The 25,323-nt window shown below is 40.3% G+C and overlaps 1 protein-coding gene across 3 annotated transcripts in view; it reads right to left on the reverse strand.

Moving 5' to 3' along the window:
- Window positions 1-769: 769 nt before the first annotated feature.
- The window catches only part of LOC137587661 (agouti-signaling protein-like), a 34,930-nt gene continuing 10,376 nt past the window's right edge, over window positions 770-25,323 (reverse strand). For 2 of the 3 annotated variants that reach the window (XM_068304234.1, XM_068304233.1), the window contains exons 2-3: window positions 6,487-6,566; window positions 770-4,945 (exon numbers count right to left, since the gene is read on the reverse strand). In XM_068304234.1, the coding sequence (XP_068160335.1) occupies window positions 4,736-4,945; window positions 6,487-6,566 (290 nt within the window). In that variant the 3' untranslated portion in view covers window positions 770-4,735. Of the gene's footprint in view, window positions 4,946-5,123; window positions 5,267-6,486; window positions 6,567-25,323 lie in introns of all 3 variants that reach the window. The other variant, XR_011033956.1, reaches the window with a different exon arrangement.

Here is a 25,323-nt window from a genome sequence, read left to right on the forward strand (position 1 = left end):
TCAAACGTAGCTCAGGGTCAAAGGTCACAAAAATCTGAGTGAACAGATAAAGCGTGACGACGGTTGTCCAAGAGAAAATGAAAAGGGCATGAAAGTTACTTCCTGAAGCAAAAAAATGTTTTGAGGCACAGAACAACTTTAAAATGTCTGTTAAATTATTTAATTAATAATATTATTCACTATAATTTTCTGATTGTAATTATGACTGACAGAGAGGGCTTCATGGGTTCAGATGGCCCACCACATGGTTCTTATACAGCCCTGCTGACAATCAGCTGGCGTGGCTATAACCATCAAAGGCAAAAGTCTGAGCCAGTGAGCCCAAATAAGTTGAATTTATTTGAAAATTAGGACAGATTCATGCACAATTAGGGAATAGAATTGAATTATTGAATTGAAATAAATTAGCAATTCAATTCAATTAGCACAATTGAAAACAGCCTTTTGCATAAAATAGGTACTATTTGTCGTGGTTTGTCTGAACAAATCGGGGCTTTGAAAATGTAAACTTCTGAAAACACCACCAGTAAAACTGGTAAATGGCATTATTTGATGCAATTTCCTCCGGGATTAATAAAGTATCTATCTATCTATCTATCTATCTATCTATCTATCTATCTATCTATCTATCTATCTATCTATCTATCTATCTATTTTGAAAACTGACAAATAAATGACAAAGTATGACTACAAAAGCATGTTGTGGTGGGGGTTTCGTTTTTCTTAAGGACAGGAGACAGTGTAAAATACAAGATATTTATTTGTCCATTCAAATCATGTATAGGTTGAGTATGAGTCCAATAACATCATCGATGATATTGACAGACAGACAGGTTCAACAAATACTTATCTAAGCATGATGAGAGCTCTGGAGACGATGAATAAGTCCTCCGGTGTGTTGTTGCAGAGTACTCTGGGTACAGGAAAAACTTCAAGTACAAACTAAAAAATGGATCACATCTCTTTTTATACCCTAAAGGTGTGACTAGGGGGACGTATTAACCTCGGCCCATCTGCTTTCAACCAGTTCTTTGTGGGCTTTCAGTTGGTACGTCATGACCTCCAGACGTTACCAAAAATATCAAGTCGACAGTTTCACAAAAACTATTTGATGACATAATATAATTAGTCACGTGAACCCTGTGAGGATCTGCTGCAGACATTCTCTGGATGACCCTGTGCAGAAACTTACATTCTAATTTCAGGTATAGCATATGAAATGATCTGGCTAGCTGCTTCTGTCAGTGTCTAACTTCTTCCAAGGATACCCACAGTCATGCAAGCATTTCCAAATATGGTCTAACAGGAATTATTTTCATGCAGCGTCTTCATGACCTTGAGACATCCTCGGGCCACCGTCACAAGTGCTGAATAATATGACACACACAACAATCCAGATCTTTGGTTCACTTAGATGATATTGTTTTACTATATTATTTTATTGTATTAAAAACTTTCCACCACAATGTCATGAGCACCTTTGTTTGGTGGCACAGTTCTAAAGGACTTCCACTTGATCTGCAGTCCTTGCATTCTTTCACTCTTTTACTCCTAACAGGTGGCACAGTCCTGGAAAATTCTGAGAAGCAGAATGTAACTACTCAATATGCAGAGAAATGTTAAAAATTAATCAAATATGTCCTCTCAGGGCATCTCTCAAGGTTAAGTCAAGTCTGAAGTAGTCTCATTTTTGGAACAAATTGGACTTTTTAGTTTTTTTCTTAATTAATTTATCTCAGTAAGTATATCACAATACTAGCTGTAAAATGCAGCAGATTTGTGAGGGTTACGTTTCAATTCAAACCTTCCTTATTCTTTGCCATAGAATGCCGACACACTTGCTTGAGAATAACTGGACAGTTTGGAAGATTAATTCGTGCAAATTCACAAAATTTTAAACGTTTTGCTCTGTTTGGAAGTTAATTCCTTTACTCAGCACATTTTGGCGGAATAATTGCATTTTAAACCCATCCAGATATGTTCCATGTGTCAAAGTTACATGGACTCAGTTCGTGTCTAATTGATTTTGTTTGTGTTAATTTTGAATAGATCTCTCTGAGAGAATGAATGTATTTTTTTCCAACTGATGACATAATTCAATTTCTTCTATTCCTGTCCTGACAATCTGTTCCCCAAACTTGGTTTTTACTTCAGTACATCCAGTTCAGACGCAACAAAACTCCAACTGCAGCAACACTCCAAGATATTTGAATAATTGCATTCTAATTTGGTTGTGCTCTTACATATTCTGCATATTCTCATCTCATTGTACGTGTGATTTACTTTTCAAGACAGGATTTAAATGTGTAATCAAAAACTGAATGCCAGGACTGCTGGTTACAGTACAACACATGATTTAATCAGGTAGTGATGTAAAATATCATGCTAAATTTCACCAAAACTAAAATACATAATAAATGGCAGTATACGCAAAAGAATAAGACCAAATGAAATTTGGAAAATATATGAATGTAGCTCAACTATTGTACATATATGCATACAAAAGGTATTTGTCAGACATGTCTGAAGAGTTTAAAGTCCATTACATAAAAGTTGAGGCAAAGACGATGCAGCAACCTTGATTACAAATAAGGTGGAATAATGTAAAAAGACTTAAATGAACACAGAGTGAAAATGTATTTCTTTTTTCTAAAATACACTGATTGAATATTGCAGTCAATATATTCAGTGCTGTACTTCCTCAATTTCATAAACTGGACATAACTGTGCACTAAATATATATTTTGAATGGAAGCACCTTGATGTCAACCATGCTGTTTGGGTACTCCAGAATATCAGTGCTGCCTCTTTGCCCATTTACAAAGCTCAGGTTAAGCTAAGCTAACTGAAAAACATCCTGTTGGAACAACATCAACATCACTGAATAGGACATAATCCTGCTGATAATAACTCGCAAGTGTTTTTTTTCCATGATAAACACAACCTTAGTCCCAGTTTATCTTACATTAGTATAGCATTTATCAGTATTACCAGATACATATTAGATGCATTAAAAACAAGTAGAACCAAAACAATCTCTCCCACATCAGCCATACACAAAATACCGACTGGTGCTTGGCTAGTAAATACAGTCGCAAATTAAACAGCTCATGTTGGATGTTCTGAGTTTGAAGCCCAAAGGCTCATGTGACTTTCAATATTGAAAAAGGATGTTTTATTTATGCTATTTTAATATTTTATTTGTTGCACGTGGGTTCCTACATTTGTGTTGCTGAACAGTGTAAGTACTGTATTAGTCATATAGCTGACATTGCTGAGACCGGTAGATTTAGTTCAGTGGTCCTGTGTGACAGTGACATAAGGTTCATATGTTTGTAAATTGGATTTACAAACATATGAACCTACAGTGTAGCTTGTTCACCATTTAATTCGCACCAGTGAGATGTTTAAAGCCTCATAGCAGATTTACACATACAAACTCTAACACACAAATGAACACATTTGATTAAATAAACATTATGTTGTTACCTATATGTTCATTTATATGTTATGTTTACTTATAAATGAAGTCCATGTGCAGCTCCTTCTGAACAAAACTACAGATAACTTGATTGTAGCTTGCTGTCACTTATTCTGTGGCCGAGGAGTCCCAAGAAGTATCCCAAGCATCACCAGCACCCCCTACCATGAGGCAGGAGAACTACGTGCGTCACTTAGTGCTTATTGCCGTTTTAGGATCGCTCAACTCAATACAGACACATACAGTTGTTGGCAAAAAAACCCACTGTGCATTATATTCATTGGCTAAACTATGGAAATTCAGTTCATATAGCAAACATGTTTGAACGTGTTTAACAGCAACATGTTTAACATGCCAGCACAGCTAGCCAAGTCATTGTGCAATCCATGGCGAGGCTCACCTGGCTGCTGTCTCACCAAGCTAAGCTAACTGGTGTTTACTTTGTAATTACTGTGTAAATAGTTATAGTATCATCTGTATCTTGGTAACAATATGTAAATATTTCCTAAAGCAAACAATATGTCATAGAATGTCTGAAATGCCACGTGCATGGTCAATAACCCAAGAAATGCTATTTAACAGTCTTGACATTTAGCAAAAATAGCATTACCAAGAAAGACCAATTCATGATGTAATGCTGAACGGCTAATTTAACGCTGCTGTCATGTTCCCCACACATCAATCATCATCTTCATTTACCTTTGGCTGCTTTACATGCGTGGAGGCAGACAAAGAAACACAACAAAGAGAGAGAACAGTAGCGGTAATATTTGCCATGGTGTTTAGAACATGGGAGTTGCTACACTGAAGGTATGTGTGGGGTGTGGTGAGTGGACCCACCTTTGCGGATCACAGAATCTGGGGGATTGTGGGGGTGCAGTATATCTGAGTAGGGCAGGAAATGGAAGGACTCATTGGTGGGGAGGAGGGCTGGATGACGTGGATAGGAATTCTGTGGTTACAATCAGTACAGGTTTACTTTTTCATGTAATTCATAGAATTATGGAAAAATCAAAATTAATAAAACAGAACCACACAAAACATGACTGTAATCACAAAATATTTGTGATGAAACATCATGAGTATCAAAAGTGACTTTTATTTAAATGAATACACAGGAAATACTGCAATTAATTGGACTTCTAGTTTAACAACACAATAACTGGGAGTATGAGTGTCGGAATTTGTGTTCACTTGCTTGTCGCATGTGTTTGAGTTTAGTTTAATGTCTCCTTTATTGGGCTGTTGGTGTCTTTAAGACTTCTTTATGGATAATGAGTTTGTCCGCCGGCAGAAGCAGATTGCTTTGAAGAAGCGGCAGTGGCATGAGGCCACTGGGTCACAGCAGCCAGACTGGGGAACGCAGGTCTGTGTGAGGTGGGAGCATTTGGGCTTCACAGGCTTGGGGGGCACGTTAGATGGAGTAGGAGGGTTCTTCCGAAGAACTGGAACCAGTTTTGGCTTCTGAAAGATGTGAAAAACAAAAGAGTGGAGTCGGGGTAACAAAATCAGAGCATCATCATCTAAATAGTACTTTATCTTTAAAAAAGTCATTGTTTTAACAATTTATTCTTCTTATTATAATTGAGTTGAATTAATGTGTAACAGTAACATATTACTCAATGAAGTAAAGTGGACTGACTTCATGAATGTAGAACAACACCTCTTTGGAAGGAAAAGAACTGCAGCTAATGGTGTAGTATCTGGTGGCTCAGACTTCAATGTACCAGTCATCACTTCATTTGGAATAATAGGAAAATGAGACTTTGCTTTAAACTTTTATACCTGCCCAATGAAAGAGGAGGACGTCCACTTAGCTGAGATGGTATAACATGTCTGCTCAGCAAAACAGTGCATCATACAATTTTTACAAAACACCTCCATCCTGGGTTACAGTAGAACAAGAATCTGTTTCCAATCTTACAATAAATCTCAACTTCAAGTATAAAGACTGGAAAAATATACAAAAATAAATTTCTCAAAAACACAACCAGTGTGTGGCATGCGGCAAAAAACATGTAGAACATCTCTCAAACTCAAGGCCGGGGGGCCAAATGAGGCCTGCCACATCATTGTATGTAGCCGCAACAGCATAAAAGGCCAGAGTGTCAAAATACACAGGTCAAAAGTGTGTTTTGACCAAAAACTGCATTTCCCACAATGCAGTTCTCAGAACTGAAGAAGCTTCTTCAATGATAGGTAAAATGTTTTCAAGGAATTTTCTACAAATGCAGTGGATTGATTTAAATGTCTTTGGATGCCATCAAATGGGTAAAATGGATATATTTTCTGCATGGGCAGCTAAAGCTTCATCAGTAGTACACTGGGCAGCACAAACAGGAACTTAAGTGGGAGACGTGCTGGCCAGTGCTCACTGAGGGTCAATGAACAGAAGAATGTAGTTGATGTGGCCTAGAATAGCTTATTAACAGGGGCTCGTGTGGACAGAATCTAAAATTGGTTTATGCTCAATGTGGGCTGGACTCAGTATCAAGTTGTCTGTATGATTGACAAAATTATGTTTAAGACATAAAAATCTATTTTTTTTAGCCAGTATTTTAAATGTTAATCTTTACATCTGTGGGTTGACTCAGCTGGTTGGCTATCCACTGGAACCAAGACCGATGCAGGAATGGGCTTCAAACTGTTCTTGTTCAGTTCTTCAAACCGAACAAGATTTCTTATGAATTGTCAAAGATAAGAAAACGACACATGTACATATTGATACTGTACTTAAGACTGAATATGCAATTTAATTAAGTTAATTTCTACTAGGTTATTGAACCTGTTTTCATGTTTCTTTGCCCACATGAGTAACTAGAGATGTAAAACCAAGAGAGTGGACTTTATTAATCCTTCATGCACCAAATGAATTAACAAAGGTACATTGTATAGAAAGTGTAACATTAGACCTTTAATATCATTTAAACAAGAAAGTAATATTCAGAGTGTGTATAATTTACAATACAGTTAAGCCCTGAAAATGGTAAACCACTTCATCTTACCTGCATTTGAATCCTTTGTTGTTCATAGTGTCCTCTTCTCGCAAACAGTGGTCTTGTACTGCCTCGGTTCCCAAAACATCCTGTTGGAACAACATCAACATCACTGATTAGGACATAATCCTGCTGATAATAACTCGCAAGTGTTTTGTTTCCAGGATAAACACAACCTTAGTCCCAGTTTATCTTACATTAGTATAGCATTTATCAGTATTACCAGATACATATTAGATGCATTAAAAACAAGTAGAACCAAAACAATCTCTCCCACATCAGCCATACACAAAATACCGACTGGTGCTTGGCTAGTAAATACAGTCGCAAATTAAACAGCTCATGTTGGATGTTCTGAGTTTGAAGCCCAAAGGCTCATGTGACTTTCAATATTGAAAAAGGATGTTTATTTATGCTATTTTAATATTTTATGTGTTGCATGTGGGTTCCTACATTTGTGTTGCTGAACAGTGTAAGTACTGTATTAGTCATGTAGCTGACATTGCTGAGACCGGTAGATTTAGTTCAGTGTTCCTGTGTGACAGTGACATACGGTTCATATGTTTGTAAATTGGATTTACAAACATATGAACCTACAGTGTAGCTTGTTCACCATTTAATTAGCACCAGTGAGATGTTTAAAGTCTCATAACAGATTTACACAAACAAACTAACACACAAATGAGCACATTTGATTTAAAAAACATTATGTTGTTACCTATATGTTCATTTATATGTTATGTTTACTTATAAATGAAGTCCATGTGCAGCTCCTTCTGAAAAAAACCATAGATAACTTGATTGTAGCTTGCTGTCACTTATTCTGTGGCCGAGGAGTCCCAAGAAGAATCCCCGGGATCACCAGCACCCCCTACCATGAGGCAGGAGAACTACGTGCCTCACTTAGTGCTGTGTGCCGTTTTAGGATCGCTCAACTCAATACAGACACATAGTTGTTGGCAAAAAAACCCCCACTGTGCATTATATACATTGGCTAAACTAGCAACTGATCAAAGTCAGTTGCTGTGAGTACAGTCAGCTCCTCCATCTTCTCAATAGGCCTTCGATAAGCATTACCAAGGTCACACCCACAGCAGAGGACAGAGCAGCAGTGTCTTTAAAGATGGGTCCACAAAACTCCACCACATGCCCAAGGGTAGAGATTTTAGCGGTGGTGAACTTGTTACCCACTGCTGCTCCTACAATATCTCTCACGTTAAAAAGTCCTCCTTTGAGAACAGGTTCTTTTAAAATCTAATAAAGTGAGTTAAAATTCTTTGCTCTTTTCTTTAATAAAAATCCGCAGATTTTAAACACACTCTGATACAAAAAAACAAAACGGAATGTCCTTCAGTCTTTCATGTCTCAGGTCAAGGCACGGTCGAGTCCCTGACCCCAGCCCAAAGTTAGAGCTGAAACCAAAACTTTTTAAGGTGTGCCACAAGTTCATGTGTTCAGCTCTATCAAAAGCCTTTTCTTGGTCTAAACGTATGTTATCTGTGATTATTCTGCCCTGAACACAGTAAGTCTGGTCCACAAGAACCATCTGCTCCATTACTTTTCTTAGCCTGTTTTCAGGAGGGCGAGGACTGGCCTCCTACAGCTTAGGGTCAGCTTATTTGTCATCAGACTTTCCCTGAGCACGGAGAGAAGGTAATCGCCAATCACTGCCCAGAATTCTTCATAGAATTCGATTGGTAGGCAACTAGACCAGGAGACTTGCCAGGTTTCATCCCCTGCAGAGCCACAGACAGCTCCTGCAGGGTGATGACAGCATCTAGACAGTTGTTACTGTCTGCTGACACCTTTGGCAGACCGGACAGAAATGATGTCAGTGTTTCAGGTTTCTCAGTGTACTCAGAATGAAACAGTTCTTCATAGAAACCTGCAGCGTTTCCATGGATTTCTGCACTTTTCTCCAGCACCGTACCATCCGTGGATAGCAGAGAGTGGATCAACATCCTCTGTCCATTTTTTCCTCTCCAGCCCAAAGAAAAAGAGAGGGAGCATCCATCAGGGTAATGTTATTGAACTTACTGCATACCATGGCGCCCCTCACGGGTATGCGAGCAGCTGAGCTAAAGCACGTTTTGGTCTTTATGGTCTGTAATGTGCCCTCTTTTTTGTGGACTCTGCTAATGTCTGCCAATTTGGCCACTTGTCTCTCCAGATCTCTGATAGACCTGACCAAGTCACCGGAGACATTCTGAGTGTACAGTAGACACAGATTCTTGATCTGGCTTTTGCTTACATCCCTTCATGGCTGCAGTGAGCCCAAATCACTTTTTTGTTTTTTAAAAACTATTCCAAAAAGCAATAAAAGCTGTTTTAAAACACATATCAGTTACAGTTAGTTTTTTCCAGTCGCTAACAAGCGTTTGTCCAACCAGCAGTCACATTTTCAAAACTCTAAACACAATTAGCACAGCATCGGTCTTTTGGGGCCATACTATTCACACATTTCATGTTGCTTTCACACAATATGCAGTCAGTGAACACATTTCCACACAGCTTTCATTTTCTTAACAGATAAACTATACCTCCCTACAAAATTGTGTTGTTTTTCTATTACCGTATTTTCCGCACTATAAGGCGCACCTAAAAGCCTAAAAAATTCTCATAAACCCGTAGTGCGCCTTATAATCCGGTGCGTCTTATATATGGATTAATATTCATATTAATATTGGTTAAAAACATGATCGCTGAAAAAAAGACAGTAGTCTGGCCGCCAGTCATGCTGCACTCCGCCACCAGAGGCGCACCCTCACAACGGTAGTCAAGGGGTGTCACCGAAGTCTCGGCTCTGACTGAGCTGCTCTCAGACGGTAGAGCAGACTGTAGGAGCACCGGTGATTACGTACCAAAACATAAGGAACTTTCAACAATTCTATTAATAAAGTTTGACTGACTGACTAATGTCAGTATTTCCTAACTATTTGGCGTCGGAATTAACCCACTTTAAACTTAATTGCTCTTAAAAATGCCATTGTGCTGTCATCTGGAATCTAGTGACGGTCCATTCTATTAGTCTGTGGAAACACATGGAGAAACTGGCATAAAGGTGAATGAAAGACCCTCAAAGCTTAACTTCCAGCCTTTTCTGAAATTTCAAGAGCAGTCACTGCTAGACAAAGGTGTGTGGTGTGCTGCAATTGATTTCCAAATGTAGTTGATAGCTCTGGCCGGGCGGCGGAGGGGCGCATTCAGGTTTGTGTGTTCTGTCTGCAGTCAGTTAAAGTCAGTTCTATGAGTAAAGCAGCGTCATATTTACCAGTAAATTAGCAGCCTGACTACCGATCGATCGAAACAATATTTAATTAATAAACGAAGACGAACGTCGGAGTTTAAATATCTGCTTCCAACTTCAGATCAGGAAATAATCCACTCTGTTCGCCCTGACTGCACTCGTAATGAATTTAACCAGTTTTTAATGTCAGGTTTTTTAATATGCGTGTTGACTTCTTTCTAAGATGGCAAAGTGATCAAGTGATCAGGTTTCCTTGATGAGGCTCAGAATGGCTTATTGACATAACAATAGGGGCCATTCAAAGGTAGTCAGGAAGTCATGAATGCAATCATGACTGCCTGAGCAGCGCGGCTCTATCTAGTGGACAGATTGCGCAACTACAGCCACTGCAGTTTATCATTCATTCATTCATTCATCTTCTAACCCGCTTGATCCGCAAACGCAGGTCGCGGGGGAGCCGGCGCCTATCCCGGCAGTCTCAGGGCGTGAGGCGGGGGACACTCCGGGCATGACGCCAGTGCACCGCGGAGCTACATAGAAACAAACAATCACACACACACTCACTCCTACGGTCAATTTGGGACCGGCCAATCAACCTGAAGCGCATGCTTTTGGAGGTGGGAGGAAGCCGGAGAACCCGGAGAAAACCCACGCAGACACGGGGAGAGCATGCGAACTCCGCACAGAGCGGGACTCGAACCCGTGTCCGCAGTGTTGTGAGGCGGCAGCGCTAACCACAGCGCCACCGTGCCGCCTGCAGTTTATCAAATAAATTTTATTTATTTTTTATTGTGTGCGCCTTATAATTCGGTGCGCCTTATATATGAAATAAATTATAAAACAAACAAATCATTGAGGGTGCGCCTTATAGTCCAGTGTGCCTTATAGTGCGGAAAATACTGTATTTTCGAATGTTAACAAACATCCCACAATAGCAACAAAAATATTCCAAACCTTAGATACGGTATAAAAACCTCTGCTTCTACAATGATATCAAAAATATCAAAAACAATATATTGCAGCTGATAAACAAACAATTGAATACTTTAAAAAAAAAATTATTTGTTTTTTATTTTATATACTCAATTACTGTAATCCTGAAAGAGAAGTGATGGAATGTTGAATTTAGTCATGTTCTATTTGCCAGTATGTTGTCGGATAACCCTAAACAAAAAAATCTTCAAGTAAAAACATCCCTCTTACCTCGGTTTCAAATGACCATTTAGTACCTGTTCAGACCTTCTGGGTAAAAACCTCTAAATAATCGTCACCGATGACAAAGGTTGTGAAATTAAACTTATGCCATCTTATAAAATAATGCCTAACAAAAATTACATGGGCATATGCATTACATGTAATATATGTAAACTGTATGGTGACTCCTTCAGTGTCTACTGTACATTCTGTGTATGCTAAACATGGATTGTTAAGGAAGTGGGAAGGAAGTACATGACGTCATGAACAAGTGGAGTGCTAAAACTGAGAAAAAGAGGGAAGAGATTATGTCTGATGAGGAGGAGAAAACGAAATGAAGGAAAGAGATAGGGCTCTGCTTCTATCGTACACTGTCCTACACTGTCAGAGGTGAAACCTATACATGCACCTTGTAGCATGCAGGAGGAGGGGGGAGTAAAGAGGTTGAAGGGAAACCAATGGAGTTTGACCTGCTGACCATCTCTCTGACACCCAAGGACAGACAATCTGACTGTATTTCTACCAAACATCTGCTTCTCCCACAGCAGCCTCGTTTGACTACTGGTTGCAAAGCCAAGGGGACATAAAGGGGCTATACCGGATAGCCATAATGATGTTCCTCAACCCTCTGGAGACCAAGCACATGCACATTGGATTCCAGCAGTGTTGTGGCAACCAGATGTACTGAAGAGGGCTGCAGAGGAAATTATTGACCCGAAAAAGACTGGAGGTGAGAAATGGATCATGGCAATGTAGCAGTTTTTATTTTTGTGTAGCCGGGAGGTGGCATCTGTCAGCTGCAGGAATTTTAAACTCTGATGGGCGAATATACAAGCAGTTAACTGGACAGAAAGCCCTGGGGAAGGATCTTGACAGTTTATGATGATGATGGACTGCCTGCATGATGTAGTATGTGGTGCTTGTCTTCTCAGGGTCCCCTGGGCTGATAGATCAAGAGACCAGCAGAAGGAAAAAAGACACTCATTCCACACTTCCAAAGGGAGACAAACAGGACATATTGGAAAGGCAATTGATGTGGACATTCTGGCCATGTTCACATGTTGTACTGCTGAAACAACTTACTGAGGGTAATGAGAAATGTGACCACGTTCTCAACCTGAGGGGCTCTCTGTTCATTCGCCAAGAGTGCATTAAATATAAGCATGGGAGACAGCAGAGACAGGTCAGAGTATTGAGAAAAACAACCATAAACACACATGCAGACAGACACAATTACACGCAACACCACACTGATGCCTTCAATGACTGAAGAAGCCGTTTTCAACAGTTCGTCATAGTTTATGGGCTTGTAGCAAGGCTGATATTGGAAGCAGAATGGGTGCAATCCTTGTTACTCTTGATTCAAAGTCAATATTTGGGCCATGTACAAAAACAATATTTAAGCTTAGAAGCAATTCAGTATTTTGGTCATGCAGTCACTGATGGATCATGGTGTCATTGTTGGATGTCCAAACACTACACTATAAGAAATGATTCAAGGACCCAGTAAATGTGCCAGTAAAATATAGGTATCCATGCTCAATAAAAATAGTGAATATTATCATGATAAGTATTTGATTTGACTACATCAAAATTTATGAGCAGAACTCCAACAATATTTGTGTTAAATAGACACATGTAAATTAAGTTCACTTACTTAAAATAAATTATTTGATTCATAGATTACATGGTTTAAATATTTGTAATAATAAGTGTATGTTTCACCAACATTTTTGAAAATATACTAACAAAATATTATTTAGTTTTAATAAAAGCAATTATTAAACAAGTCAGATCAATTTTATTGGAGACATAACTAACAACTTTAAAAAATCAAGTAAACAGAGCAGAATTGATGTCATTCCCTATGAATTTCCCACCTTTTTAGGATTTTGGGGCACTAGTCACTCACTCTGGAGCCAGGATACCCTGCAGGTAGATGTTTGTCTTGTTAAAGGCTGGATTTTGAATTGTTTGGGTAAGTTTTTAATCCTTAGACCCCAAACCTATTTTGGCCGTTTTTTGGTACATTTGATATTTGTCTCTATATACCACATAAAAAAGAATTAACATACCTATGCTTGATATGTTTATCTTCAGAGAAACTTCAGCTATATGAAGATATAGTTATTATTTCCCTATAACCAAAATACACACAGTCAAATGCGAAAATGAAATTTTTTTATTGCACATAAAAACCAAAAACATGCTCATCAATTTGATTTTGAACTCAAAAAAAGGCTGCCATGGGCTTCTAACATAACTATATAGAGCTTGTTTCACTTGTGCGACTCTTCAAAGGAGTTTTTCAAAATAAGACACGTAAAATGCACGAATCGCAAAACAAGATTGCATCACATGACAAAAATCAAGGTACGTTTGCATCACGTGACAAAATGCACAAACAGTATCACATATCGTTCCCAACCGAAAAGAACAAGATAAAAAACATGCTTCCTCTCTGGTGGGCTTATATATAAATATATAAATAAATAAATAGATTATAAACATAAACTTGCTTTACTAAGAAAATAAGTCTATGTCCCTGCTTTGACATTTTCTATACTCCTGTAGTGAAGATCAGCAGTGGTATGTGGAGGAGAGGCAGTGTCTCTACCAGATCACGATGAAAAAGTCAAAGTACGGAACTGCACAACATTTCATTCTTTATCTCAAAGAAAATCTCAAGAAAAATTATGACTGTATGGGTTATGGGTTTATCCAGTGCTTCTGAATCTTTGGTGTGTGTGTGTGTGCGTGCCAAGTGCAAAAAACCACCACACCATAGCAGGGGAGTTTATACTCCCTTTTCACGCTCGAAAAGCAATAGCAAACTGCACGTGGATGTGAAAGCGCACTGCCATCTACTGTAGCGGATGTGAAATGACACTTTATTATGTTACAGCAAATGCAAGTTTTGCCATGCATGTCCCACGGTGTCACATGTGCCCCCCCCCCCCCGGCACATGTGAGGTTGGGGTCACAACCTGAAAGTGGGCTATGCCCAACTATTTGAGTCATTGGGTTACTGAATTTTCACCTGAATTTCCTTGGGATCATTAATCTATCTATCTATCTATCTATCTATCTATCTATCTATCTATCTATCTATCTATCTATTTCCATTATCATTGCTAGGGTTGTGTAGATGTAAAACCTGTACATGACTCAAACTGCCGTTGTGACAGTGCAGGTAAAACCTGGAGTTTCATGCACATGTGAGCCCATGCAGTGTTGGAGTATGCAGAAATAAAATAGAGTGCCTGAGTGAGTTGGTGTTGGTATTGAGTTTGTGAATTGCCTTTAGAAGCTTCAGAGGCAGAATTATGTCCTGCAACATATAAGCAGCTGGTCATCTTACAATTGACACTGTGCAGCTTTCCATTAATTAAAAAAGAAACAATGCTGTAATATAACTTTATTGCTCATATCTCTGAAAATTATCATATGTCTTACTTGCATGATATACCACACCTAGTACATTCCAGGATATTAACACCTGCTCACAAGATTATACCCAAGAATTTTAAAGACATTCAATTCCGACTACTTTTCGAAAGTAACTAAATATAACCATCGGATTAAACAACCTAATAATGATTACTTCAACAATTTAGTGGAACCAGCACATGTGAGCTTGGGGTCAAGCTCACATGTGCTGGTTTTATGAATAAAACCAACACATGTGAGCTGGTCCATTCAATTCAATGATTTAAAGCATTTAAACTCTATATTCTGTATTACCATACTAATATTCTCAGTCCATTGTTAATAAATTACCGCAGGATTTGCTCAGTACATCAAATAATTCAAACTTTTCAAATCATTTGTTTGGATTGAAATACACCGAATGCCTGTCATGTGCTTACATGAACTCAATCTTCCACACCTGTGGACAATCTAGAGACACCAGTTCATCCGTATTGAATATCTCCTCTTTTACCAGCCTAATATTTTAATGTGTACTGTTGTTCCTTTACTTTAAAAATTTTTTTATATTTAATTCCAAATTGAGAGTAATTTTAAATCACATCTTAATTTTTAAGCCTCCTGTCTTCATGACAGGTTCCTCTAAGTTACTTATATATGATAGACTTACTAAACATATAAAATTTCACCAATTACTGTAATTATGTAACTACGGCAGGAATATCATGACCATTTAAACCAACCACACACCTGTGGTCCGAAGGGCTTGTTCTCTGCTGCCAGACCAAGTCCTGGGGGGGGGATAAAATTGGTTGTCGTGTAGGAATCCAGCACTAACAAGGGTCAAGTGTAGAATGTAGAACCAGGACGGAGCCACCTTCATCCTGACAGTAACCAGCTAGGCTGCCTCTACTCCACGGGGTCAAAAGAGACTAAAGAAGATGTGTTGCTTTCCTGGCTTGAGACTAGAGATGAAGGTTGTTGTCCGGAGCTTTAAACCCGTCTCTGAGTTTAGATCTTATGAATCAGGGGCTGTACAAGTGCAGTGCATGCCCCTTTAATCTCCCGCCTCTCAGGGGGCAGGAGATTAAAGGGGCATGCGCTGTATCTGTCAGGAAAGTAATCAGCAGTAGTTTTACTTAAGGTTTCACACTTATTAAAATGCTAATTAAGACACTGATAACAGATTATTAGAGAGTGAATTTTTAAAATGATTTTCATTTTCTCTTTTAGACTGTTACACAAGCAGATTTTAGAAGCATAATAAAATTAGTATAGGCTTCCTGTTTTCACAATGAATCCATAGTTTTCACTTTTTGTTAAGCTGCTAGACATGATGTTTTTCCCCCCAATGAATCAAAATTAGTTTGAGTTGAATCTGGGCCAGAATGTGTAATGACATGTAGGGCTGTTCAGCCTTGGCAGAGGCATGCATACTGCCAGTTTAAACCTGTCTTAGGGTTGTGTACATTATATTTCTATCTTCACTCAATGTTTAAGTAAAGTAGAGTAAACAGAACAGATGAGGCAGTAAGGTACACGCATTCTGTCAGTTACACCAAGACCCAAACATGAGACCAGACAAAGACTTATCCAGACTCTTAGGGCCCAAACCCAGTTCCTTCTGTGGTGCATTATTCAGAAACATAACTTTCCATGCAGTTTTGGACAATAAAACAAACATATACATACGTACATACACACACACACACACACACACACACACACACACACACACACACACACACACACACACACACACACACACACACACACACATATAGCCCTGTGACTAAGGTCAGATTGGTCACTAGTTGACAATGGGAACAGCTTGTAGGCTTGTATGAAATCAGAATACTTTTATGGTTTCAAAACAGGCACCGATTCAAAATTCTTGAAGTACAGATATCTGCTGTGGAAGTGACTTGACTGATAAATTTGTCTGTTGACCCTAATCCAAAGGTTTGTGACAATGATCTGCACCATAAGATATCTACTGATGTGATGAGTGTGTCCCATTTCCGAGATGAATGAGTTTAACCACTCCTCAATCTGTTCTGGGGGGAAGTCAAAAAGTGAGGAGCACTGGTAAACAAGGGGTAGGGTTAAAAAAGTGGACCAACCTTGAGTGTGTCTAAAGCAGTGCAAGGACTTTTATTTTACATTAAACTAGATGGTGCTCACCAAAGCTGGCTTCAGAATGATAAATACATCAGGATCATGACAAAAAAGGAGTAAATTCAAGACGTTCCATGCTTAATTCTTTACATTTGTTATTGTTTGATGCACAGTAAACTGAAGAAAGGTTTAATTACATAGAAGTTCAACTGAGAATCACCTTTCAGGAAAGATTAAAAACTAAAAATCACCACGAAGGGTAAAGTAACACAAAAAAAATAATCACAAAACCAAAACAAAGGCGAATAGTCACAAAAGGAGCAACAGAAATTCAGGAGTAAACTCTACATTGGCAGAACAAACAAAAGCACAAGATCAGATTTTTCAATTTGTTACTCAAAGCACTGGAAACAGGACAACATTTCAACAAAAGGCAGCATGCAGGAAGCAGAAGGACTCTTCTGGCTCTAGAGAAGACAAAGGCTGGCTTTAAAAGTCAGCCTCTGCTAACGAGACACATGCATGATGCACGGGTGTGCCTCATTGCCTCTGCTGATGAGAAAAGGGTATTGATTGATCTGATACATTTAAATTTTAAAAAATGTTTTAATTTTATATACTGATGATCCCTGCAGGGAAATTAGTGGCACACTAAGCTAGTTTTTGATGTTTTTCATGCATATATATGTCTGTACAGGCCGTGGACACACAAACACACACACAGGGGGCCTGTACACATGCAAAGTGTGATGATCTGCATCTGCTGCGTTTTGTTTTGCCATATTCATTTGTTTCTGACTTTGTCTTTTGTTTATTGGTTTTCAGTTTATGTAATTTTCTGGTTTTCTGTTACCACTGCATTCATGATTGACTGCACCTGGTTTGTTTCCCCTGATTGTTTTGTTTAGTCATTAACCAATCCGTGTTTAGTTCTTCCCCTAGTCAATTAGAGTATCATTAGTTCCACCCGCAAATAACATAGCACCCTGGTCTCTCTATTTAAGGCACTCCATTTCAGTTCAGGTTTGTCGCAGCGTAACACAGTGTCCATTAGAGCAGAGAATCTTGTATGCCTGATCGTTATTTTTGTTCCTAGACCGCTTCCGTACGACCACAAGTTTTGCCTTTTCTGCGTTTGTTCTGGATTTTGACCTTTGCCTGTTGACCATGATTTTTGTCTTTGACACCTTGACTCTCGCACTTAGTTCCTTTTTAGGTCGCAGCGTACTGTAACCATTTCCGAAAGGAACCAGGTGCGAGTGTCAAGGTGTCAATTAATCAAAAACCTTTAATCAGTTGGTGGTCCAAAATCCAAGCAGGGGTCAAAGCCAGAAAATCAAGGAAAAGACCATACAAAGGAGGCAGGCAAAATTGTAATCCGACAGGCAAAAGGTCATACACGGGGCATCAAAATACAAAAATCGTGGTCAACAGGCAAAGATCAAAATCCAGAACAAACGCAGAAAAGGCAAAACTTGTGGTCGTACGGAAGCGGTCTAGGAACAACAATAACGATCAGGCATACAAGATTCTCTGCTCTAATGGACACTGTGTTACGCTGCGACAAACCTGAAGTGCCTTAAATAGAGAGACCAGGGTGCTATGTTATGTGCGGGTGGAACTAATGATACTCTAATTGACGAGGGGAAAAACTAAACACGGATTGGTTAACGACCAATCAGTACATTACCTGAAAACCAATAAACAAAAGACAAAGTCAGAAACAAATGAATATGGCAAAACAGAACACAGCAGATGCACATCATCACACAAAGGAGGTAGAGTGGCGGGTAGCTCCGTGGTGCACCTAAATGAGTAACTTTTAAGGGGGACGCCTTGCTCAAGGGTGCCTCGGCAGTGCTCTGAAGGTGAGCTGACACCACCCACTGTCAGCTCACCTCCGGGGGTTGATGTGGGCGGGAGCGGAAAAGAACTGCCAATCTTGAAACATTGAACGACCCGCTCTACTGCGCGCTCTACCACTGAGCCACTGCCGCTCCAATGAAATGATCTAAATGTATTTGTACAGTCAGAATATAGCACAAAGAGTAAGGACTGGTTGATCAAACTGGTTGATCTGGTTGATCAAACCATACCATACACATAGTGGGTCAAAACCAAGAGAACTAAATCTTTAAATTCTAGAGCATCTCAACTTGTTTTACAGAAATGAGCCCACTAAACAACATTAAGTATTTTATTGATTCTGCAGGCAGAATGTTCCTGAACTGATCTGCAAATTCCTGGTCAAAATCTTCAAAAAAAATCTGAAACTCACAGGTAGCCAGCGAAAAGATTTTCAAGCGAGACTGACATTATCTTGATGGGCAGAAGTGGTAGAGACCCTTCTGCCCATTCTCTGATTGATCTACAAGGATCAATCAGAAGATTGGCGGTTCGATTCCCGCTTCCCCAGTCATTTGTCGTTGTGTCCTCTGGCAAGACACATTACCCTCCTTGCCTCCAGGGAGGGATTCATTGGTGTGTGAATGTGTGTGATTGTTCCAGTGCTGGTCTGAGAGGCCGTAGGCGCGGATTAGCTGCCACGCTTCTGTCAGACTGCCCCAACGCATCTGTGGCTACATACGTAGTTTACCATCATCATGTATGATTGAGGATTGAATGAATGATGGATCCACATGTGTCTTTAAGTGCCTAGAAAAACACAATAAAAATCAAATCCATTATTATTTAACAATAATAATCTATACTTTATTCATCCCTCTTGGGGAAATTCTTTTTACGCTCACACATGTACATATACAGTATGTGTTAATTACACAAACAGGGTTACAGGATTACAGGCCCCTGAACACAGCACACACAAGGGGCCTGTAGGCATGCAATTAGTCATCAGAGAGGACATATAGTGGTACAAGGGAGGCGGAGTAAAGGGTTGCGCACGAGGGTCACGCCCCAATGAGCATATTGTAGGGGGGACAGCGCCTTGCTAAAGGACGCCTCGGCAATGGCTAGGGGGTGAGCCAACACCTCCCACCGTCAGCTCACACTCGGTTGGATGTTCTGTCAGTAGCAGGATTCGAACCCCCAATGGCTGGGCGATCCTGTCTACAAGATGATTGCTCTACCGCGGAGACACCGCCGCTCCCCATTATCTTCATATGTTAATTCAATTCAATCAAATTCAATTCAATTTCATTTATATAGTGCCAGATCATAGCAAAAATTTGTTTCAAGGCCCTTTCCAGGTCGGACAGGGAAAGACCTGCTCTTGTAGGACCCAACTTGCCCTACATGAGCAAGCAGTTTGGAGATGGAGGAAAAAAACCTCAATCCCCTCTAACAGCCAGAAATCTTGAGCAGAACCCAGACTGGCTGATCATCTGCTTTGACTGCTTGAGTGGGAAAGAGAGAGAGAGAGAGAGAGAGAGAGAGAGAGAGAGAGAGAGAGAGAGAGAGAGAGAGAGAGAGAGAGAGAGAGAGAGAGAGAGAGACAGAGACAGAGACAGAGATGGAGAGATTTGATTTAGATCTTTAAAATCACGTTTCTTCATAAAAGCCAAACCAGATAATCCCGTTTACACATAATCCATAGGAAATTCAAGCACAAAGGAATTCAAATCTCAAAAACAAACAATAGTAGGATTTTCAACAGTCCTTAGAGAGAGAGAGGAAACAAGGACATACTGTACATAGGAGGAGAGCCAAAAATAGAGAGAGGGAGAGAGAGTGATAGAGAAATAATGACAGGAGGGAGAAGGACAGAAAGACAGGTGCAGACAGAATGTAACGTACTCTACCAGCTGAAGGGATGAAAAAATATTGTGGCTCCGATTTGACTGAAGTGACTACAATAGTCTAAATACGATGACATAAAGGCATTGATTACCTTGTCATGAACAGGGGCCGAAAAAAGGGTTTGAACTCGGAGGTACCCCTCAGTTGGAACAGTGTTAAATGTCAAATATTATCTGTGGGCTTCTGGCTGCAGGTTTGGAGGGTTCTGTCTTCAGTGAGTTTTAGAAGATAACATTGGTAATTGATGTTGTTTTTTAAATATGTGCCAAATGTAGCATAACAGCATAACAAAAATACAGAATAGCAAGGGGTCAAGGACAGATCCTTGGGGAACATCACATGTCAGAGGAGCTGTCTCTTTACTTATTTGACGCAAAAGTAATTTGCTGAGCCAAATGGTGATCCAGAAGATCAAATTCAGTGAATTCAGTACAATGAGGGTGAAGTAGTCATATAACATTATCAACACAGAATAAACATTCATCTTTCATTTTCTTAATCACACAGGTTACGCTGGAGCATCTCAGCTGTGTGCATCCAGTTACTTGATGATTTCAACCCAGGATCTTCTCGTTGGAGGGAACAGTGAACCCACTGCGCCACTGTGCTGCTCACAGAACAAAGTCTTCAAAACTTTTGATGAATAGGGACTTTCAGAAATGGGTCTAAGGCTTTGAAAATTGGTAGAGTCAAGGCTTGACTTCGTCAGAAGTGTATAATGTAATCATGTTGGAGGCAGAATGGAACCAGAGGACAAAGAACCATTTACTGTTGATAAAATCACGGGACTAATGCTGTTAAAAATCTTTCTAGGGAATTTTGCAGGCAACCTGAGGGGTTCGATACAGCCTTTAATTTGGTCCTTTTTTTCTTAAAAGTGCACAGTAAAATTGGCCGAAATGCATGCAGACCAGGGAGGTTGTATTGTGGTGATGAAAGGACATTTTAGAGATATATTGCATTTATCTTTTGAGAAGTGGAGATGGCCTAAATGAAGCAGCAGGGCTTTTCCTAAAGCCAGAGGTGGAAGAATGTTTTCAAAAACAAGATCGTTTAGTCAGTCACACTTAGGAAATGACTATATTAACACTTCCAAGAATAACAACAGAGAAGAGTACAGTATGAATGGTGTCCCTAAAGGTTTCTATGAACTATATGTTAAAAATCCCCTAACAAACCGCATTCATCGCTGATGATTACATAATAGGTTTGGGTATAACAGCATCACAAAACTGCCTGTAATAGTAAAACTTTAGCAAAAAATATTTTTCATGGCCTGTAATTTACAAAGAAAAATAAATTTATATTCAGTATATATACAGTATATATATAGTATTCATCAGTCTTCTCTGAGAGAAGACTGATGAATACTAGATGTCAGGGGGTTCAGGCTAACGTCAGGAGCTCTGATGTGTTCTTTATTTGATTAGGGAAAGGTTATAATCAGCGTCACCAGAGAAGGTCACGCACATGGTTATTCCCCACCACCAAGCCATTACTGTAGCTTTGTTAAAATTACAGCATATCATTACAAAGAATTAAATTCCCCAAAGCAATGATGATACAATGGTGATGGAAGTGGAAGATTGTTTCTCACGTGTTCTATCTACAAGGATCATTACCACATGAGTTTTCTCCAGTTTCTGCTAGCCTTACCCTTGGTATTTTAAAGGAATACATCATTAAGATCATTTCAGCATTATGATTTTGAAACAAAGAATCAGCTAGAGACCTATTCTAAAAGCAGGTTATGATTACGGTGAATTTGTTTATACAGCTGCTCAAAATTTTGAAGTACTTAATGACATGTCTTTGGCTCAGCAGAGACTGAAAGATCTCAAAGGGAGCCTGGATAGCTGCATTTGTTACTCCCTTCATGAATACTGCTGTGGAATTCAAAAGTGACTATAACAGGTGTGTTTGCTGTTGCAGTTGGTTCTCTTGACGCTTAGCTTCATCATTAGAACTGTAAACACAAATGAGTAGCACAAGCTTCTTCAGACCGACAATGACTCTCGTGTCTCCAGTCTCTCCCTAAACACAATGACATAACTGGAACGACGTTGTCTTTCTCTACTCACTGACTTCTCCGAAGCTTTTGAAATAGTCAACCGGAATATTTTATGTGATCCTCTTTATCCACTAGTTTTTCTGCCAGTGGTTTACAAACCTACTAACCCAGGGTATACAGCTACAAGGTGCTACTTCAGAAGTGTGACAGATGCACTAAAAAATTATTTCTTGCTGCTCACAAAAAATGTTGTGCCATTAAAATGCAGACTTCTGTTTTTATGCTGATGATACTGTACTGTTATTTACACATACTCCTGCTCGGCCTGTTTTGTATCTGGGTTTTTTTTGTCATTTCATGGCTTACGAATCAGTTGTGGTTCATCAACTCAAGGTCTGTTAAGAACCACATAGTCAGAAGATTTCTTCTTCTTTCTAAAATTATTACTTGGATGGAAGGCCTTGGTGTTGTGTATGTAGATCGAGGGAAGTAGATAGCAGGACAGACACAATCCGTAACTTTCACAACGTGTTTACTTCTTCTTCTTCATGCATTTTATCCCTTCAATATCGTAGTGCAGTGCCACAGCTGGATGGGGAGTGTATTGCACGATACCACATATTCCTCTTTTGTTAGAATAAACCCTCGAACAGTAACATGAGAATCTACTCCATTAGCAAGTAGAAATAACAAGTAGATTACCATTAATCTGTAAAATAAGCAGTAACCCTGAGGTAAGTATCAACAAATAGAAAACAGTAGTGTCATATTCATTACCAAATTACAGGTATTTATCAAAGATAAGCCATAGGCCTATTGTAAACATTGTGAACATAAGCATACTGTATGAAGATCACAAGTCATAAACAAACAGTATAATGACATTTCAAGGACATTTCCAAGCACATTTCCACATCATTTCTCTCTCTTTTTTTTTCTTCTTTTTTTTTTAAGTCACATAATCCTTAAACCATGCGGGAGCACGTCGTACTCTTGGTACACTTGGAGACTGATGCGGTGAGGGTGCAGTTTCAGGTTCAGGTGGTTCAGCACCTTGGTCATTTGGCAGGAGACAAGCATCTGTAGGCAGTGATGCTGGAGCAGCAGCACAGGTGGAAGAAAAGGGGGCAAGGTGGAAGGCATTCCACACTTTTCCATCGGACAGCAAGTAAGTGGCAGGACCCTTTTGGGCTACCACTGTCAGTGGTTGGGTAAACTTTGAGTGTCCTTTGGCAATGACTCCAGGTTTGCGGATGCGGACAGCAGAGCCAATCTGGAAGCTTGGTGATTTGGCACCACGACGTTTGTCTGTGTATTGTTTCGACTTCTGTTGTCTGTTTTGGACGTTTTGTAGCATGTTGGCTTTCTCAGAGCAGGGGCGCATGGAGTGCAGACCTGTGATGTGAAGCTTGGTATTCAGTGGTCTACCATGCAACAGTTCAGCTGGGGACACTGAAGTAACGGCATGTGGTGTGGCTCTGTACGTGTGTAAAAACTCAGTAAAGAAGGCTTTCAGTGATTTACCTTCGATGTTGGCGGTTTGCAGGCCGTCCTTGAAGACTCTGTTGAAACGCTCGATTTCACCGTTGGCCTGTGGGTAGTACACAGAGCTGCGACAGTGCTGGATGTTCCTGTCACTAAGGAAAGCTTCAAACTCAGCTGACACGAACTGAGGGCCGTTGTCAGTGACAATTTCCTGTGGATTACCCTCTCTGCTGAACACAGTGGCAAGGAAAGTCATGACAGAGGCAGAAGTCACATTTGAGCAGAAGGCAATCTCGGGCCATCGACTGTAATAGTCAATGAGAGTGATGGCAAAGCGGCAGTCAGCAGGCGCTGTATGAATGGGACCGACAATGTCCACAGCAACCTTTTCCCAGGCTGCAGTTGGGGTAGGAACCGGCTGTAAGGGGGCAGTACGGGTGGTTGCAGTTTTATCATGCCGCAGGCAGGTAGCGCATGATTTGATGGCGGACTCAACCTGAACATCCATTCCAGGCCACCAGTACAAGTCTCTCAGTCGATGTTTGGTGCGAACGATCCCTTGGTGTGTAGCATGAGCAAGCTGGATCATCTTTTCCTGTAGCTGTCGCGGTACGACAACACGGTGAGTGCCACGCACAATGACACTGTTCTGCACAGCCAGCTCGTTCTGCACACGGAAGTATGGCACGATGAGGGGGTCAAGGCCTTTTGCAGTACGAGGCCATCCCTTTTGCATGTAGTGTTGCACTTGCTGTAGCACAGGGCATGTATCACAGGCACTGGAGAGCTCATCAGCTGTGACCGCAGCGAAGTCAGGGGACACAGCAGCCACCATTTCCAGCTCCATCTCCTCGTGGTCATCTGTGATAGGAAGAGGCAAGCGCGACAAGCAATCTGCAGTAACATTCTCATGGCCCGGTTTGTATTCAATGGTGTAGTTAAAACACAGCAGGCGAGCAGACCAGCGAGCTATTCTCATGCCTGCGCGTCCAAGGCCTTTGGTTGTAAGTAGAGTGGTCAAAGGGCTATGATCAGTCCGTAAAGTGAAGTGACGGCCCCAGAGGTAAGTACGCCACTTTTCAGTCGCCCAGATGCATGCCAAAGCCTCTTTTTCAACTGTTGAGTAGTTGCGCTCACATGCAGTAAGTGTTCTGGAAGCGAATGCAATGGTCTGTTCAGTGTCGCCTTTCATTTGTGTCAGCACAGCACCGATGCCATAGTCTGACGCATCTGTTGTCACGACAGTTGGCAGGGAAGGATCGAACAAGGCAAGCGCAGAGCTGGTAGTGATGATTTCTTTTACTTTGCAGAAGTTCGCTTGCGCCTCCTCAGACCAGTGGAAAGTAGCAGACTGTCTGAGTAGAGCACGGAGAGGTTCCACAAGCATGGCATAGTTGGGAATGAACTTTGAATACCACGCAGTCAGGCCTAGGAAAGACCGCAGAGATTGAGCGTCGTGTGGAGGGGGAGCTTCAACCACAGCCAGTACGTGGCTAGGATCTGGATGAAGGCCAGAAGCAGAGATGAGATGCCCGAGGAAGGACAGCTCAGTCTTTCTGAAGTGGCATTTTTTTGCATTGAGCTTCAGCCCACTCTCCTGTAA

Source organism: Antennarius striatus, chromosome 20 (genome assembly GCF_040054535.1).
Source record: "Antennarius striatus isolate MH-2024 chromosome 20, ASM4005453v1, whole genome shotgun sequence".
NCBI classification, from domain to species: Eukaryota; Metazoa; Chordata; class Actinopteri; order Lophiiformes; family Antennariidae; genus Antennarius; species Antennarius striatus.